Below are 18,071 nucleotides of genomic sequence, written 5' to 3' on the forward strand. Positions count from 1 at the left end.
ACTGCCCGGGTCTTGGCCATTGGTCCGGGGGGCTCTGCATTTTAATTTAATTTTAAATGAAGCTTCTTAAACGTTTTAAAAACCTTATTTACTTTACATACAACAATAATTTAGCTATCTATTATATAAGAGACCTTCTGAAAATGTTAAATGTATTGCTGGCATGCAACACCTTTAATTGAGAGTGAATAAATGAAGACTTGGCACAGCACTTCTGACAGGCTGCCAACCCCTGCTATAGACTGACCTCCTCAAACCACTTTCTTGCCTGAAATCATCATGACCATTGTATGTATTTTGTGCTTATATTTTGAAAGGGGGGGGGTCAGGATGTGTCATCTCAGTCACTTCTTCCTAACATTGTATTCACTAGAATAGAGCAACAGGTGCTTTGTCACTACTTCTTCCCGCCCTCCCACCCCCTCAGCACAGCATGTGACGTCTTCCTCATCCCAGGAAGTGGTCCCTGAGCCGTGGCTATGTAAGTGTCTGTTAGGTGCGGACCCTGTGGGTATTCGCGGACCTAAATGTTACGCAGTTTTTGCCTCTTCCTGAAGCACCTGGGTATTGCCCGCTCCCCAAGCCAGGAGCCGAGCGCGCCCAGCCCCCAGGTCCGGGCCGCTGGGGGCAGGCGGACCAGGCTGCTGTCACACCCCCTCCGCACGTGCGGGCTCCATGCCCGGCCCGGGGGCGCGCGGGGCGCTCACACACCAGGCCCCTAGCGCGCGCTCACTCCCCTGCGAAGCCGGCGGGGCGGGGGCGGGGCCTCGCTGCCTTCTTTAGGGGGCGGGAAGCGGCGCCCGCAGTCGCAGCTCGGCGGGGGCAGCAGCAGCAGCGGGCCGGGGAAGCCCCGGGGTCCCAGCAGCAGCAGCGAGTCACCGCAGCCGGCAGCGGCGCAGGACACGTGGCAGCCCCGCGCGCCCCGGCCCCGAGCGAGACGCGACCCCCGGCACCGCCGCCGCCGCCATGGGCAAGGGGGTGAGTGCGGGGCGGGGCGGCCTGTGGCGCGCTGGCCCTGGCCGGCTCCAGGCGGGTGTGGCCCGGGGGCCTGTTCCCGGCCGGTGCACCGGGGGCGGGGGCAGCCGCGCGGCTTTGCCTAGGCCCGGCGGCGGGACGTGCCCCCGCCCGGCGGTGCCGCGCGCGCTGCCGGCTGCGCGAGGGGCCCCGCTCCGGATTCCGGGGCAACTGTCGCTGCGCGAGAGCGATTCGCCTGGCGGGGGGTGGGGGGGAGAACGAGCCCGCTGGGCAGTTCTGGGAGCTGGGGCTGGGGCTGCGGCTGCCTTTGGTTCCCGAAGGTCTGAGAGACCCAAACCCGGCAATGAATCGCTGCTGCCCGGCGTGTTAGCGGTGATCTCGCGAGGGATCCGGCAGCGCTGATGCCGGGCTCTTAACTTTCTGCGATGAATAAACCACCAGGGGGGGATGTGGGGTGTGTGTGTGTGTGTCACACTCACTCACTCACTCACATATATATACACACACACACACACACACAGCTGTTTTTTACAATTCTACAGTTTGTTTCTTTGAAAGGCATCAGATCACCATAGAAATAGAGGAGGTGGCTTAGGCTTTTGAAACCGATCTTAGTTTAAGTCATAACACTTAAAATAATTAAATTTGCTCTAACATGAGTAAAAGCTGCATGGGGAAAATGGGAAGGGGAGGGACTTTAATCTAATGTTAGGCTTATCATAGAAACCTGAAAAAAGAACAGGAGTACTTGTGGCACCTTAGAGACGGACAAATTTATTTGAGCATAAGCTTGTAGGCCACTTCATCAGAGCAAACTGATGAGCAGATCAGTCTGTTAAGATGTAGTATGCCTCATCTGACCAGGTTATGTGTGACATTTCTGATCGCTTTATTTTTTTTCTCTTTTTTCCCCTCCATTGGCTCTGTGGCTAACAAATTGGCTACATTTTTCAGGTTATAAAGGGCCTTTGCCTGTGAATGGTGTGGGTGAACGCATGTTCCAGGCTGAAGGTTATACTAACAGTCCCCAGGTCAGCATGGAAAAGAAATCTTTGTGTGGTAACATTATCAGATGTCCTTCTGGAGCTAAACTTGAAACTGTAGCCATTTAAATATCTTCTGGCTATTATAAAAGTACTTTATACTCCTTAAAGTACAAGGCCTGGAGGGGAAAGTTTGCATGATAATAGGTAGGGCTTGTTTAGCAATAGTAGCCAGAGCCAGTGATAAAAGGGAGAGGGAAGGAAGGTGTTCAGGGATTGAGAAATTCATTGCATCACACCAAACTGCTGGCATGGTATAATATAACATAATGCTTTGTGTAGTTCTCCCCTCTTGGGTAAGGGGCTGTATCAACATTTTTTAATCCTTTCAGCTTGCCAGGTTGGAACTGGCAATGAAAAGAGCTTCTTATGGCTGATTATTCATAATAATAATAAAACCCATAGTAAAAAAAAAAAAAGTAAGGTTGAGTGAAGCCAAGAAAGCAAAAGCCAAGATTTTTGGAGCAGAGAGAAGAACTTTGTCCTAAACCCAGCATAAAGAAAAAAATCCTCCCTAGCTGATCATTTAGACTGTTTTTAAAAATAAAAAGCAGTGTCTGTTTTTAATCTGAATATTTTAGATGGTGTACAGGTAACTATGTGGAGTGGAGGGAAACTTTCTATTAAGGTTCTTAAAACATTTCCTGGAAGGTTTTAAAATGACTCTGCTTATTTAATAATAATATTTAGCAGTTACAGTGGTCTGTTTCCAAAGTGCTATACAAACACTAACTGACCTAACATTGGATTGATCAATGCCATTTAGCAGTCACAATGTTGATGTAAATACACGAACGGTAGGAGAGCCATGAGAACACAAGACTGTGCAGACACTAATTAAAATAAATTGTCTTCAGAAAAGGCCTTTTCATATTTAGTAGCCCAGAAAAACATTGGAGTGTATAACGTATCTCAGTCTGTTAGGCTGTTTAATTATTTACAGTGGTGCAAAAGGGTAATTGGCACTACAAACCTCATGTGGCCACTGTAACTAGGTACAGTTAATCTACTGTACTATGTAAATTGGTTTTGTAAAGTTCCTGACTCAAACACATTATCAGAACATCCTGTAGAAACTGTTCACAGCAGTTGTAGCCCAAAGGCCAGAATGGAGGTGGGGGGGTGGATGAAGGTGTTTGAGTGGTGGGGGTTGTGTTTGTATTTACGTGGGAGACTGTTGGTTATTTTAATGTCTTGTGTTATATGTAAGCACTTTAAAAATGTCAAGTGACACAGGTTATGCATATTAAAAGACTGTTTGACCTAGTATGGAATCTTAAAACAAAGGAGCGGGAGGGATACTAATGGAAAATCTGTGACAGAGTAGTTACCGGTACTGTGTGTGCTTAGTCAGAATGTGTGTACTATGTTGTGACTTTGCAACACTGTTCTAGCAAATGTGTCAAATCAGAGCCTGTTAAAGGAAGGGATGTGAGGAAAGACTCTGTGTGGTTTAACCACTTGAATATTGTTCACCCATCTTTGCTTGGTTTGTCCAAACAGGAAAGGCTTTTTTCTTTTTTCTTTTACCCAAGTGTCTTTTCATGGGGGAAGAGAACTGTGCTCCTTGTAAGAGCTGTATATGGGGAAGGGAGGGCATATGAAAAGAAGCTGATGGAAACAGCCACTCTACTTACTTGGTAGTGGGGGAGGAGGAATCTGATGAGGAAGCTGCTTAGCTGGGTTTTCAGCCTAGAGTACAGCTGTCAGGAGCTCAGTTCCCATCCCCTCAAGATACACAGGACTGTGAGGAACAGAGGTAGCCAGGAGACAGTGTCATTCTCCATATTATCCCTAACTGCTTTCTATATCATCTTGCCTGAAAATTGCCTGACCAGGAGCAGCAGTTTACTCTGTTACTTCTCCCCTCCACTTCCTTTTGTTAAACTGGTTGTAGGATACACTCACTGAAGGGTAGTTTCACCTCTGGAAGTGTGACTCAAAATTGAAGGCTGCTTAGTCCTGGATAGACTTCTTTTCTTGCCAGAAACTAGCAAAGTTTGGGGTGAACAGACCAGCTGAGAAAAGGGATCTTTCAAAAACAGTTTCTGATTTGTGGGTGCCCAAATTGACCACTTAAAAAGGCTCTGACTTTCAGAAAATCAGGCTCCTGTAAAGTGTTGAGTTGGGCACCTAAAATCACTTAGCACTTTTGAAAAAGTTGGCCAACATTATGTTCTCCCTTTTGTTGTATCTGTTGGACTTTTACATGGCTAGTAGTGTGCTCTATATTGTCTTGAACATTGGAGCCTATTTGTGCTGTCATACAGCAAGAGGAAATCATGCTTCACATTAGGACAGCCCCACAAATCAGAAAGGACTGATCAGCCATGAGTTTTCTGGGTTTCATAAGCCAGCTCTGCTTATGGTTCTGATGAAAATAGTTCCATGGAACACAGAGGGTTATCTAGCATTTATTGTCTTTTTTTTTTTTTTTCCTCCCATGAATGGGCCAGCTTTTGAACAGAGCCAGTTTTAAGTGTGGCTTGCACTCACTTATTTTCATAAAGGGGAAGGGAGAAGTTGAGTATAGGACTGAAAATAGCAAGTCTGCTCATTGTGTCCAACTGGGGTGTAGTGAGGTCTCCCTAGCCATTCAGTAAAACTTTTCTGAATGACTAGCACACTGCCACAGGAGTGGCTCTCAACCTTTCCAGACTACTATTCTCCTTTCAGGAGCCTGATTTGTCTTGAGTACCGCCAAGTTTCACCTCACTTAAAAACTACTTGCTTACAAAATCAGACATAAGTGTCACAGCACGCTATTATGAAAAATAGCTTATTTCTCATTTTTACCATAAAATCAACTGGAATATAAATTTTGTATTTACATGTCAGTGTATAGTATCGAGAGCAGTATGAAATTTTAGTTTGTGCTGACTTCGTTAGTGCTTTTTATGTAGCCTGTTTGTAAAACTAGGCAAATATCTAGATGAGTTGATGTACCCCTGGAAGACCTCTTGAGTACCGCTGATTCAGAGTAACCATGTTGTACTGTAAAATCAGAAGCAGGAAGCTGAACATTCAAACTTGGCTAGTTTTTGAGGGGGCAGAAGAGTAAAGGCTAGCCATAGCATTTCCTAAATTTCACGAGGGGCAGTTTTGCTGTCTATCACTAGGAAAGTGGTCCTTGTCCATGACTCATCTGGAGATGCCTTGTGCCATACTGTTCATAATGTAAATATCAAGAGGAGGTCTCTAGTGAATTTTTTTTTTTTTTTTAACACTCTGGCTCTCATCATGCATCACTTCAGTCACATAGACTGAGACATTATAGAATGGTACATCTGAATGCTTCTTCTGCTGCCTTTCTCCAATGCCAAGAATCATTGCTTTTGTTATTTAAAGTGTCTACCATAACCTGCTCTGTTAGGCTTCCTGCTCTCTTTTTTTTTATTTGGGATCCAACCATAGTCAGAGATCTGGGCTGTGTAAAGCCTATAAAGCTTTGGCTAAGAAGCTCTGACTGGACCAATGGAAAGCAGGGACTTTTCCCAACCTCTTGCAGGGATAGTTTTCTTTTGTAGCTCCTTGTGGATCACTGTCACTTGGTGAAATTTGGGGTAGTCAGTAATTTTTTGTCAGGGTCCAGATTTCTTGACCAAGGTCCAGACTCCAGAGAAATATTTTTCACACCACAATAACAAAAAGTAAATAAGATTTCATAGTCTAGTCAAAAGTGACTGGCAGTCTGGATTTGGCCCGCAGTCTGCCTATTGCTTACCCCTGGGCTAAATGAAACACCTGAAGTGTGGGTGTTCTTTGCAATCATAAGGGCTTGGAACTTTTCACTTTTGAAAAATAGAAACCTAAGTTCCTACAATTTTCCTTGAATTTTGTAGGAACCATGGGTGCTCAAGCACATCTGAAAAATAGCCAACTTCAGTGCAGTCTTAACTTATGTAGAAACTACTAGGCATAGGCCTCTCCTTCCCTCCCCTCCCCATCCTGGCTAGGGGTAAATCCATTTTCAGTCCCTAACCAGATTATCTCACACAAAGATAACTGCATTTAAAACCACTTGCAGAAACTGCCTAGCTGCTGTAGCTTTAGGTTCAGGGTTAGAGCAGAAATGGTATCCATGTTTAGACTGAAAATCTCAGTACTGAAACAAAACGAACATTCAATGAACATTCAGTAAATGGTAGAGGAGAAATGAGTCAAAGCAGTATGAGCTCTGAATTATGCTTTCATTTTAGACTGCAAGATTGAATTGGCTTTTTGATGTGTAGGCCTTGCAAGGACCACTCAGTATACTTTGTGCTGCCCAGAATCCTGTTTGAGTAGTTGTGTCAGAGTGCCCTCAGCATGTGACTTGGATTGGGGTAGTGGGATGGAATAAAAGGTTGAAATGAGCAAGTTAACCTCCAGCTACTTTCTGAACAGGCAGAATTACAAAAGTATTAGGGAGAGTAATATGAAGCAGACAAATTTTACACAGTATTGTGCACCCCGCCCTGTATGTACATTTGGAAATCACACTTGCTTTTTAAGCTTCAGGAAGATCACAAAATGTACATTGTGTACAGCAGAAGATAAATGCCTAGTATCAATTCATAATTTAAAGTAAAATAATTTGTTAGACTGGAGGATGTGGATTGAAATTATGGCAACTTACTGTGCTCTGAAAATATTTTATAAGTTGCCTTGTAGCAGATTCTTATGATCTTGGAATGTCCGTACTTAAAAGTTCAGTGCTGTCCTAAGCATGTAACACTGCTTTCACCTTTTTTTTTTTTTAAAAAAGTGTGGTTTTAGTATGGTGAAGACAGTGTCAAGAATGCTGACAATCTTTAGCTATACTTCATTCTTTACAGATAAAAGAGGAGGTAAAGGACAAGTTCCACTCCATTCATTAAAAATGGCCTGCAGTGTTCTTTTGACTGTTGCACAGATCTCCTGTGGCTGCATGCAGAAGTATGAAGAACATAAATGCTCACCTCCAGTGAAGAAGGGAATATGGTGCTTTATGGAGTCTTTTCTGTCAGCTTTGGCAATGAAAATAGACTGCTTGGATTCACTTGTTTAGTTTATGGTCAATTTCACTTTCAGATGTACAGTTTAATGGTTTTCAACCTTTTTACATTTGCAGACTCCTTAAAATTCAGATGGAGGTGCAGATCCCTTTGGAAATATTAGACGTAGTCTGCAGACCCCTAGAGTCTATGGGCCATAGTTTGAAACCATTGCTGTAATTAATTATTTTTATCTTAAGTTATGTGAAAGGTCATTCTTAATACTTGAATATTGGGACCCTGTTAACAGGTTCTTGGCATGCATTACACTAACTCACCAGTAATCCAATTGCTGATCAGAGGTGCATGCACAACATAGAAGTTATTGTATTAGTTTTATCATCATCCATTTCTCATATTGGCCATTACAGTTTAAGGTTTTGTCAGAGCCTGTCATTTTAACTGTGGTGGAAAATTTGCCAAGGGAAAATGTTAGTAATTGTTAGATGTTACGCAAAATGGGAGGGGGAAGATCTGTGTTGCTAGAGGTTTGTGCAAGTATGGAAATCTACCTTTGCATGAGTGGAGCGGGAGATCGTATTTGCATTTCATGGTCCCACTGCAATATGCAAGGACACAAAGTGCCTGGGGCTACTAGTGCCTCATAGGGAAACTCCAACTGTTTTTTAATGTTTCTGCTTCTTAATTGTCCTGTGTTTCTCTCTTCTCTTGTCTCTTGATTGCCATAGACATTTGTATGAAAACAATGTGTTGTTTAGGTGCTTGTCTGTTGCTGCTTATTACTCTCCACAACCTGAGATAAGCATCAAAGACCACAATTTCAAGCAAATGTCCTTTGTAATTAAGGAGAATAAGAGATGTCTGAAAATAGAATTATGGAAGCATAATCAGTTTGTTCCATAAGGCATACGCAGCTCTACGTGGGTGGATTTTTTATTTCTTTGTAATAACACACATCATGCTTATATGCCAAAATATTTATAGGGGGATCTGCTCTATAAAATAAAACCAGTCTTCAAAAATAATTTGCACTATTTGTTTGGGAGACTGTCAAAAGAGCAAGTATGAAAGTGTCTTGAAATGAACTCTTGCCAAGTTTTGGGGATGGATGAAATGTCAAATCTGTTTTCAAATTGATTAAACTATTGAATCGCTTCTCTTCCTGTTCCATCATCCCCACACTCACCCCCTTAGATTCAGGGCTTTGAAGCTGGAGCATGGAGCTGCTCCAGAGCAGTGGAGCTGCAGGTTTTGCCTAGAGCTGGAGCGGAGCCGGAGCACAGCTCCAGAGCCCTGCTTAGATTAACATGAGAAAACAGAGTTAATACACATCTGAAGGAATTTTGTATGTAGTCTGGAGCTGATTTCTTGTGATGTGGATCACTTCTGGTTGGACTAAGGGTATGTCTACACTACAGGATTATTCAGATTTTACATAAATCGGTTTTGTAAAACAGATTGTATAAAGTCAGGTGCACGCGGCCACACTAAGCATATTATTTCGGTGGTGTGCGTCCATGTACCAAGGCTAGCGTCGATTTCTGGAGCGTTGCACTGTGGGTAACTATCCCGTAGCTATCCCATAGTTCCCGTAGTCTCCCCCGCTCATTGGAATTTTGGGTTGAGATCCCAATGCATGATGGTGCAAAAACAGTGTCGTGGGTGATTCTGGGTAAATGTCGTCACTCATTCCTTCCTCCGTGAAAGCAACGGCAGACAATCATTTCGCGCCCTATTTCCCTGGATTGCCCTAGCAGACGCCATAGCATGGCAACCATGGAGCTCGTTTTGCCTTTTGTCACTGTCACCATATGTGTACTGGATGCCGCTGACAGAGGCGGTACTGCAGCACTACACAGCAGCATTTATTTGCCATTGCAAGGTAGCAGAGACGGTTACCAGTCGTTCTGTATTGTCTGCTGTGCCATTGTAAATTGGCAATGAGATGATGGTTATCAGTCGTTCTGTACCGTCTGCTGCTGTCATGGGTGCTCCTGGCTGACCTTTGGTGAGGTTGGCCAGGAGCGCAAAGACAAAAATGGGAATGACTCCCTGGGTCATTCCCTCCTTTATGTTGTATCTAAAAATAGTCGGTCCTGCCTAAAATATGGGGCAAGTGTACTAGAGAACCAGTGTACCAGAGTACCGGAGAGCACAGCCGCTCCGTGTCAGATCCCGCAGGAATTATGAGCTGCATGCCATTCTAGGGGGTGTCCCTGCAACAACCCCATCTGTTGCTTTGAGGGGGAGGCAGCCTCCAGCTGCTATGACAGTCCAGGCAGGACAGAATCTTTTCTTTAGACATGAAAGGAGAGGGCTGATGGAACTCAGCCCCCAGTTACTATGATGAGGACGGTTACCAGCCGTTCTGTACCATCTACCAGGAACGACCGGGAGTCATTCCTATTTTTACCCAGGTGCCCTCGGCCAACCTCACCTGAGGCCAGCCAGGAGCACTCACGGGCTGATGATGACGATGGATAGCAGTCATATTGTACCGTCTGCCACTGGGGAGGGGAGAGGATGCTGCTGTTCAGTGCTGCAGCATCGTGTCTACCAGCAGCATGCAATAGACATACGGTGACATTGAAAAGAGTCAAGAAATGATTTTTTTCCCTTTTCTTTCACGGGGGGGGGGGAGGGGAGGGGAGGAGGGTGGGTAAATTTACTCAGGGTATAGCGCACCACCCCGGACAATGTGTTTGACCCTACAGGCATTGGGAGCTCAGCCAAGAATGCAAATGCTTTTCAGAGACTGCGGGGATTGGGAGATAGCTGGAGTCCTCATTCCCCCCTCCCTCCCTCCATGAGCATCCATTTGATTCTTTGGCTTTCCATTACACTTGTCACACAGCACTATGCTATGGACTCTGTATCATAGCCTGGAGATTTTTTTCAAATGCTTTGGCATTTCATCTTCTGTAACAGAGCTCAGATAGAATAGATTTGTCTCCCTATACAGCAATCAGATCCAGTATCTCCCATATGGTCCATGCTGGAACTCTTTCTGGATTTGGGACTGCATCGCCACCCATGCTGATCAGAGCTCCACGCTGGGCAAACAGGAAATGCAATTCAAAAGTTCGCGGGTCTTTTCCTGCCTACCTGGCCAGTGCATTCGAGTTCAGATTGCTGTCCAGAGCAATCTGGACACTCACAATGGGGCACTGAGGGATACTGCCTGGAGGCCAATACCCTCGATTTGCAGCCACACTAACCCTAATCTGATATGGTAATACCAATTTCAGCACTTGTCTCGTTGGGGAGAAGTACAGAAACCAGTTTAAAGAGCCCTTTATATCGATATAAAGAGCCTCATTGTGTGGACGGGTGCAGCGTTAAATCAGTTTAATGCAGATAAATTCGGTTTAAACGCGTAGTGTAGACCAGGCCTGAGGCTCAGACTTCAAAACTGATCTGTGAATAGTGTGCAGCTTGCTATTTGTCTAGTAACTTCAGCCAGCACTTGCGCAATCCCTGGCAGTAATCCGTGCTGCATAGGGATGTTGTAGAGCAGGCTAGTCTTTTTACCAACTTGTTTATAAGAAAGTAGCATAATATAAATGTAAGTAGTTGTCTGACGTGAAATTCTGTGCATGGGGAATATAGAAACCATACACACTACAGAAGTAGTTAAAGATCAGCCATTTCTCAAAACACCTTATTTTTCTCAGACTGGACGTGACAAGTATGAGCCTACTGCTACATCAGAACATGGTGCCGGGAAGAAAAAGGGGAAGAAGGAGAAAAAGAAGGATATGGATGAACTGAAAAAGGAAGTCTCAATGGTAAGAAAGTGAGGAAGGGGAAGAATTGGTGTCTCTTCAACAACATGTACTTCCTTGAAAACACTCTGTCTTTAGGTGCCTACCTTTAAAAATCTGACATTGCTACAGAGACTAAAGGCATCTAATAAGTTTTCAATGTAGCCGAAGTATAAATGTATACCCCAGAGTAAGTGCAGCTTGGGTAGCAGAAGTGCAGTCTTTCCCACATTGTGCTTCCCCTTCTGACTCTGGCCTGCTGTGGAGCAACTGCCTTTTTAGCCAGTGAGTTATGTCTCTATGGCTAGACTTAAACATTGGCCCCTGCAGAGACTGTCGTCAGTAGTGTGCATTACTGCTAAACGGTTTTAGTGCTGTGGACATCTGTCCACAATGAGTGAATTGTGCATCACATTTGGCTAAATTTCACCAGTTTCTACTTTAGATCGTGTTTCCTTGCTGTGATATACGATGTGGAAACAAAAGTGTATAAGCTCTTAACCAGTTGCAAGCTTGCTGTGCATGTTAGGAAGGGGAGTTTGGACTGTTTAGCAAGTCTTCTGTATGCCTCTTCCCTTCCATTAAAAAAAACAAAACAAAAAAAACACACGCACCCAAAAAACCTCCTGGGATGCAGACCACTTTCAGGGTACTCTACATCATTAGAAATGCAACCACCTCTTGGATGGAGCATGACATCTGTCTAACACTCAGCAATGTACTGCCTAGAGTAAATCTATTCTGAATAGCTATAAGCAGGGTGAGAGGAATGAAATGGTGAAGTTACAACTTTGGAACCGTCTCAGCTTTAACTCTGTCCCTTGCCATGAAAACCTCCCATCTTATGAAGCTATTAGCAGCAACGGAATAGAAAGTAGAAAGCCAGTAAGTAGCCTCTGCTTACTGTTATGCATGGACTATTATTGCACATTCCAACTCCAATTTCTTCTCTCTTTCCACCAGGATGATCATAAACTCAGCCTTGATGAACTTCATCGTAAATATGGAACAGACTTGAGTCGGGTAGGTAGATTTTTTTGCGTGTCCCATTTGTCAACTTCTTAAAAGGAACAGGTTCACCGATATGATAAGCCTGCTGTGAAGGGAGATCTGGGTGCTGTCAAATTTGTTTACCACCACTCTTCCAGTTAGTCTGTGCATTAACAGTTCTAGCATTAGTGTTCACAAATATCTCCTCTTCCTCCCTTTATACTGATTGGCTCAAACATTTTAGTGACTGTTTGTTAACAAAGTTAGGATTTATTCATGTGACTCTTAAGTATTCCAGGGTGATTCTTAGGTTTTGCATTGAGTGTTCTTGCTTGTGTTCTCTTGTATTTGTCTGGTAATCCTCTGCTGTAAACCAGGACATGGCCACAAATGTAACACTGTCCATCAGTAGTTAAAATGTTACCTTTATAACAAAGGGTGCCGGAATCTCAGACAAGAAGCAAACCCCCACCAAGTTATTGTACTTGATAACTAAAGGGATAGAGCATTTTGAAATAGTCTTGTTTAAAGAGCAACTTAATGTCCTGATGGTTTTGTACAAGTATATTTCTACTCCCCTAAAAAAGGGGCCTCTCAGGCAAGAGAGAAACTGACTGTACAGGGCACACACAACCGAAGAAGAAAGCTTTCAGGCCCCCAAAAAATCTTGTAGGTAGATGGTGTAGCTTGTTGGTTTAAAAAAAAAAAATCTTCAGACTTCAAAAAAAAATTCTACATCACTTATCTCCCACTTGACTGTTTTTCCTGAGACATGTAGAAACCTGTAAAATGTGCTAGCTTGCTATGATTAATATCTCATAAATGAATTGGTCAGCACTTTGAGCAGGGTACAATGCTGGTTTCACACCTTGGTTGGTACTGTTTAGTTGACAGCTGTTTCCTACATGGTTTGATGCAGCAAGATATCTTTTATTTTGGGTCTTATAGCACATTAGGGCGAAAAACTTAATTCTTTTCATACAAGTCAAACTTCTTGAAAACTTGAGAGAGACTTTTTCGGGAAGACTACAATCAAAACGGCCACATAAAAGGCCATTTTGATTTTTGCTTGTACCATGACGTCCGAGCCTCTGACAGTCTGCTGTGGACTGTTCTCGGGGTGGGGTAAGGGGGTCATAACTTCCACAATTGTGGTTCCGTCACACCTTTGACATTGAAGGCCCATCATCATTGTGAACTCCTGTACTGTTACCTTTCACCTGACCAGCTTATACTTCCATCTGAGTGCTGGAAATAGAAGTTACTTATGAGGTTATTTTATTGTGCAGATTTGTAGACACTAAAAGGCTCTCATTGTCTTTGCCCTTTTATTGTAAGGAAAGTGTTCTCTCCGGCCTTTGCTTTCATTCTTGCAATGAGCTCACAATGGCTTGCTCCATCATATTTGACCACAGTGCCTCAAACTGAGGAAGAGCCTGGTGGTGTGACCTTACTGCAGTGCTATAACTAGACTACCTTCCCAACCTGCATTCTAGGGTTTGACAGCTGCTCGTGCTGCTGAGATTTTGGCTCGAGATGGCCCAAATGCCCTCACACCTCCCCCTACCACTCCTGAATGGGTAAAGTTCTGCCGACAGCTGTTTGGAGGATTCTCCCTTCTATTGTGGATTGGAGCTGTTCTTTGTTTTCTGGCTTATGGCATCCAGGCTGTAATGGATGAGGAGCCAAATAATGATAATGTGAGTACTTGTGTAGTAGGCTCATTTGCATTGAGCTAAACATGTTGTTTGTCTTGCATCTAAACTTTCAGTCCAAGAACTCTTCCTAAGGTTTTTAATGAGTGATAGTATTTTCATAACTATAGTCTCTCACTCTAGTTTAATTTCTGTGCTTCTACATACAGTATATGGTCTTCAGTCCATGCCTTCAGCAGCTGAATTTCAGCTCACATCTGATCTCATTAACAGAAGTTTCAGCTGTTTCCTGGAACATAAAATTGACCGTAGCTCTTGATTAACTTGTGCGCAGACATTATGTAAAGACTGCAAGTAGCTGTGCAATTTAGTGTAAGCATTAGACATTGATAATTAAACCCTTCAGTCAAAATCTGCTCTCAGTTGACTTTTTGTTCATTGCAGTTGTATCTGGGTGTTGTGCTGGCTGCTGTTGTTATCATAACTGGCTGCTTCTCGTACTACCAAGAAGCAAAGAGTTCTAAGATCATGGAATCCTTCAAAAACATGGTGCCTCAGGTATGTAATGTCTGGTCACCTAGCAATCAGGCTTTTGCTAGCTCAGGATTGTTAACCTGATTAGAATGTTGCTCTCACTGCAAAAGACATGACTGGATTTAGGAGGTATTTTACTAGTTTGTAGCAGATTGGCATTAAAGAAGTCAAATCTGTCAGTATGGGTCTCCATCTGTTAAAAGTGGAAGTTTCATATTTCTCTTGGCATTAGCAAAGTTACTTAGTGCACAATAGCAAATTCTAGCTATACTCCTCGCTGGATGAATATCACCAGTTATTGGTGTCCAGTAAAGCACTTGACTGCAGCTTCTTAGTATATTGGACTTCTGTTGGCCTGATTATAAAGCACTTACAGAAATTTAGCTCTGATTTGGATTAAATAGCCTGTGTCGCACATAACTGCCATAGGGCCTTATCACCATGGCAAGAAGGAGCTTTTAATGACAGGAAAACTAAACCCATCTATTTTCTTCAACCACATTCCCATATATGGTAAATAAGTTGACTTACCACCATGAGAGGAAAGACCCTCTGACCACTTGAAGCCTTTTCTGAATTATATTTAAAGTAATGTATTCTTTGACTCTTATAGCAAGCCCTTGTGATCAGAAATGGTGAGAAGCTGAGCATAAATGCTGAAGGTGTTGTAGTTGGAGATCTAGTGGAGGTGAAAGGAGGAGACAGAATTCCAGCTGATCTTCGTATCATAAGTGCTCATGGCTGTAAGGTGGGTGCATTTTCAAATGTCTCTGAAAACCCTGTTCCATACTAAGGGAGTCACTTTTCTAACTAGCTAAATCCAATGCTGAATTTATGGGACATTAGGTTTTTTTGATGACAATATAGAAGTGCCCTAGAATTCCAGTGTGTTCCCCTTAAATTTCTTTTCCTTCTTGTGTATTTGTCCACCTGTGCAAGAAACAGTGATATATATCTTCCATGCAGGTGGATAACTCCTCACTCACTGGTGAGTCAGAGCCTCAGACCAGGTCTCCAGATTTCACGAACGAAAACCCACTGGAGACGAGGAACATTGCTTTCTTTTCCACCAACTGTGTAGAAGGTAGGTGGCTTTAATACTCCATAAAATGTGCACTAATGTAACATGGGGGGTGAGGACATTAAATCACAAAACTGCTATGGCAGTATAAATGTTTAATGTGTAACGTTACGTAGTTGGAAGCACATGGACTCCACTTCCAACTCCCATGCAAATAACCAGGGTATAGCCCCTGAGAGAGGCTGTTTCTGATAGGAACTTGCCAGTGTGTAATTGGACAGTAAGCTTCTGCAGCAATGTTAGCTTTGAGTTTTGAGCTTCCTCCAAGATGTTGCTTTACTCTACTTCTATTAATTTAATTATTTCAAATCTTTAAAAAGGAAAAAGAACATGGATTTGTACAGCTCCCCTGGCATCGTTCTCACTCAAAGGCCCAATTGAGATCTGGGGCACCGTAATAATATAATCAGACACAGGTGTTGTGTTTAAAAGTAATGTAGCTGCTTTAGAGAATTTAGAATTCCAGTGCCTCTCAAACAGAACTAGTATTCCACCTGCAGAATTCTTCAGCAGACTCAGTGGCTATTATATAAATTAGCCCCTCCCTTTGTCACACTGTGTGACAGGACATGTCCCAATGTAACAAGATAAAGTGCAATGAGGATTTACAAATAAAAAGTAGTGTCTGTCTTCTTTTCATAAACATATAGGGCTCAGTTCTGCCCTCAGATATGCACATACATACCTTTATGGCAACACGCATAATATGCCTAGATCACACTGTCAATCCAGTGTTGGAGCAGAAATGTTGTACTTTGTAGCTGGTTGACACTTGTTATATTGTACCAGAGGGATAGGCCCCAAAATAGGGACTGGCATTTGGAAGGGATTCCCTTCTTCTGCCGTGATAAGCAAGCAAAAGTCTGTGCCTGCTTATGTCATCTTGTGCCTGGCTTTGGAAAGCTATCTGCCCTCTTAGAAACCCTGTGGGTGCACTGCAGTGCAGCAGGTCCTTATTCCCTAATTGGAATCCAAGGGAGCAGGTGTGCAGGAAGGCTGTGTGGTAATGGTGGTTTAATTTACACAAGAATTCCTGCTCTGGGGCTGAGTTAAAGATTCCTCCTCACATATACTTGATGTGGATGAGGGCGCAAAGGCTATTGTGGTGTGAACAAATACCTTTTGAACAAATGTATGGAGATCTGATTAAGCGCCTCCAAACTCAAACCAAAGCAAAGTAGCTTTCTGTGTTTGGCATCAGTGAGTACTCTATTAAAGCCTGTTATCTCTCACTTCCAGGCACCGCCCGTGGTGTTGTCATTAACATTGGCGATAATACTGTGATGGGCCGTATTGCCACTCTTGCATCTGGACTGGAAGGGGGGAAAACTCCCATTGCAACTGAGATTGAGCATTTTATCCACATCATCACTGGAGTGGCTGTGTTCCTGGGAGTCAGCTTCTTCATCCTCTCATTGATCCTTGAGTACACCTGGCTGGAGGCCGTCATCTTCCTCATTGGAATCATTGTCGCCAACGTTCCTGAGGGTCTGCTTGCTACTGTCACGGTGAGCTGGTGGGGAATATCAAGATAGCTTGAAATCAGTTGCACTTAATCTTTCTCAGATTGTACTTGAAGGCAAACTGTATCATAGCAAGGGGTTTTCGCACTGCTGAACAGTCTTTTTGGTTGGTGTGGGTGGGGCCAACCTGTGAGAGTGATTAATTTAGTCTAAGAAACAGTCACGTGTTTCTGCCTAGTACTAACTCATCCAAACTACATTGGAACCCTTTTGCAAAATTAACCACGGTTTTCAAACTCTTCAGCTACTGTAGATGGGTCCCAAATTACTAAATCATAAAATAAGTTTCACATTGCAAGACTATTATTAACTCTCTTTAGTCAAAAAGTCAGGACTATAAATGCAGTTCCCTTTCTGATACGAGACTATCCAATGTGGTGACATTTAACCTCTTTACTTCAAAATAGTGAGGGGGGTTTTGTCTTTAAGTAAAAAGGTACCTTCCACCAACCTACTCTCATGCCTTTGAGTTCCCAACTGAATGGCTGGGAAAGGTCATTTCTACTTACTTTAGATAACCAGACATGGCCCTGATTTGCCAAACTGTTTAAAAAACTTCTCATGTTCTTGAGTAGTTTCTGTACTCTTTTTTTTTTTTTTTATTGGCATTTTATTTTAAGGCTTATTGACCCAGGATGTGATACCTTAAGAGATGTTTATGAAGGAGAAAATACAGTCTGGTCTAAATTTAAACAAGTCTAAGAATCCTTGCTTTCTGTTCTTGTGGGGGAGTGGTAACTGCAGCTTCTAAATGCAAAATTACTGCACTGTAGTGCCAGTTGTGGGTTATGTAGAACTAAATAAGTGTACAAGCACCCGTCTGATTCTTCCATCTTTCTCACTTCCTCTCCCAGGTGTGTCTAACACTAACGGCCAAGCGTATGGCTCGTAAGAACTGTCTGGTGAAGAACTTGGAAGCTGTGGAAACCCTGGGATCCACATCCACCATCTGCTCTGACAAAACTGGCACCCTGACTCAGAACCGCATGACAGTTGCCCACATGTGGTTTGACAATCAGATTCATGAGGCTGACACCACAGAGAACCAGAGCGGTAAGACAAGTTCTCTGTTTCTAATTGGCATGTTGTGCTAGAGATGTCCTTTTACACTATCTGTTAGCTAAGACTTTGGTGTCTGGAGTGCAGAGTTGGGAGGATTTAGAACTTGTCTGCTACAGTTCCTCGTTAATCAATATAAACCTCATTATGGCCCCATGCTAACTTCCTCTTTATCCTGAATGTATACCTCCTTGGACTGATGACTCCTAGACATTGAGCATTGGAAAGATCACTTCCCCTAGTTCCAATTCAGGTTTTGGATTTGCTCTAGGACCTTGAAATCGTTTGGCAAGATATCAAAGTCTTATCGCCACTCAAAGTAGAATTTTACAAGCCTATTATGTAAAGTGCCCGTAAATGATAAGTTTCAGTCCTAGCTCCGCCACTGTCTATTTTTTTCTAAACTATAAAATGTTTTAGTTATCAGGTGCATTTGCACTGGTGAGGAAGACTTGATTTTCCCTAGGTCTG

The 18,071-nt window shown here is 43.3% G+C and overlaps 1 protein-coding gene across 1 annotated transcript in view; it reads left to right on the forward strand.

The window, feature by feature from the left end:
* The first annotated feature begins 873 nt into the window (after nt 1–873).
* The window catches only part of ATP1A1 (ATPase Na+/K+ transporting subunit alpha 1), a 31,628-nt gene continuing 14,430 nt past the window's right edge, over nt 874–18,071 (forward strand). Inside the window, exons 1-9 of the mRNA XM_030533879.1 lie at nt 874–978; nt 10,669–10,782; nt 11,722–11,781; nt 13,245–13,448; nt 13,848–13,961; nt 14,551–14,685; nt 14,904–15,021; nt 16,258–16,526; nt 17,396–17,594. Coding sequence (XP_030389739.1) covers nt 967–978; nt 10,669–10,782; nt 11,722–11,781; nt 13,245–13,448; nt 13,848–13,961; nt 14,551–14,685; nt 14,904–15,021; nt 16,258–16,526; nt 17,396–17,594 — 1,225 coding nt within the window. The 5' untranslated portion in view covers nt 874–966. The remainder of the gene's footprint in view (nt 979–10,668; nt 10,783–11,721; nt 11,782–13,244; nt 13,449–13,847; nt 13,962–14,550; nt 14,686–14,903; nt 15,022–16,257; nt 16,527–17,395; nt 17,595–18,071) is intronic.

The sequence above is a fragment of the Gopherus evgoodei genome, chromosome 1, assembly GCF_007399415.2.
Source record: "Gopherus evgoodei ecotype Sinaloan lineage chromosome 1, rGopEvg1_v1.p, whole genome shotgun sequence".
In the NCBI taxonomy this organism is placed as follows: Eukaryota; Metazoa; Chordata; order Testudines; family Testudinidae; genus Gopherus; species Gopherus evgoodei.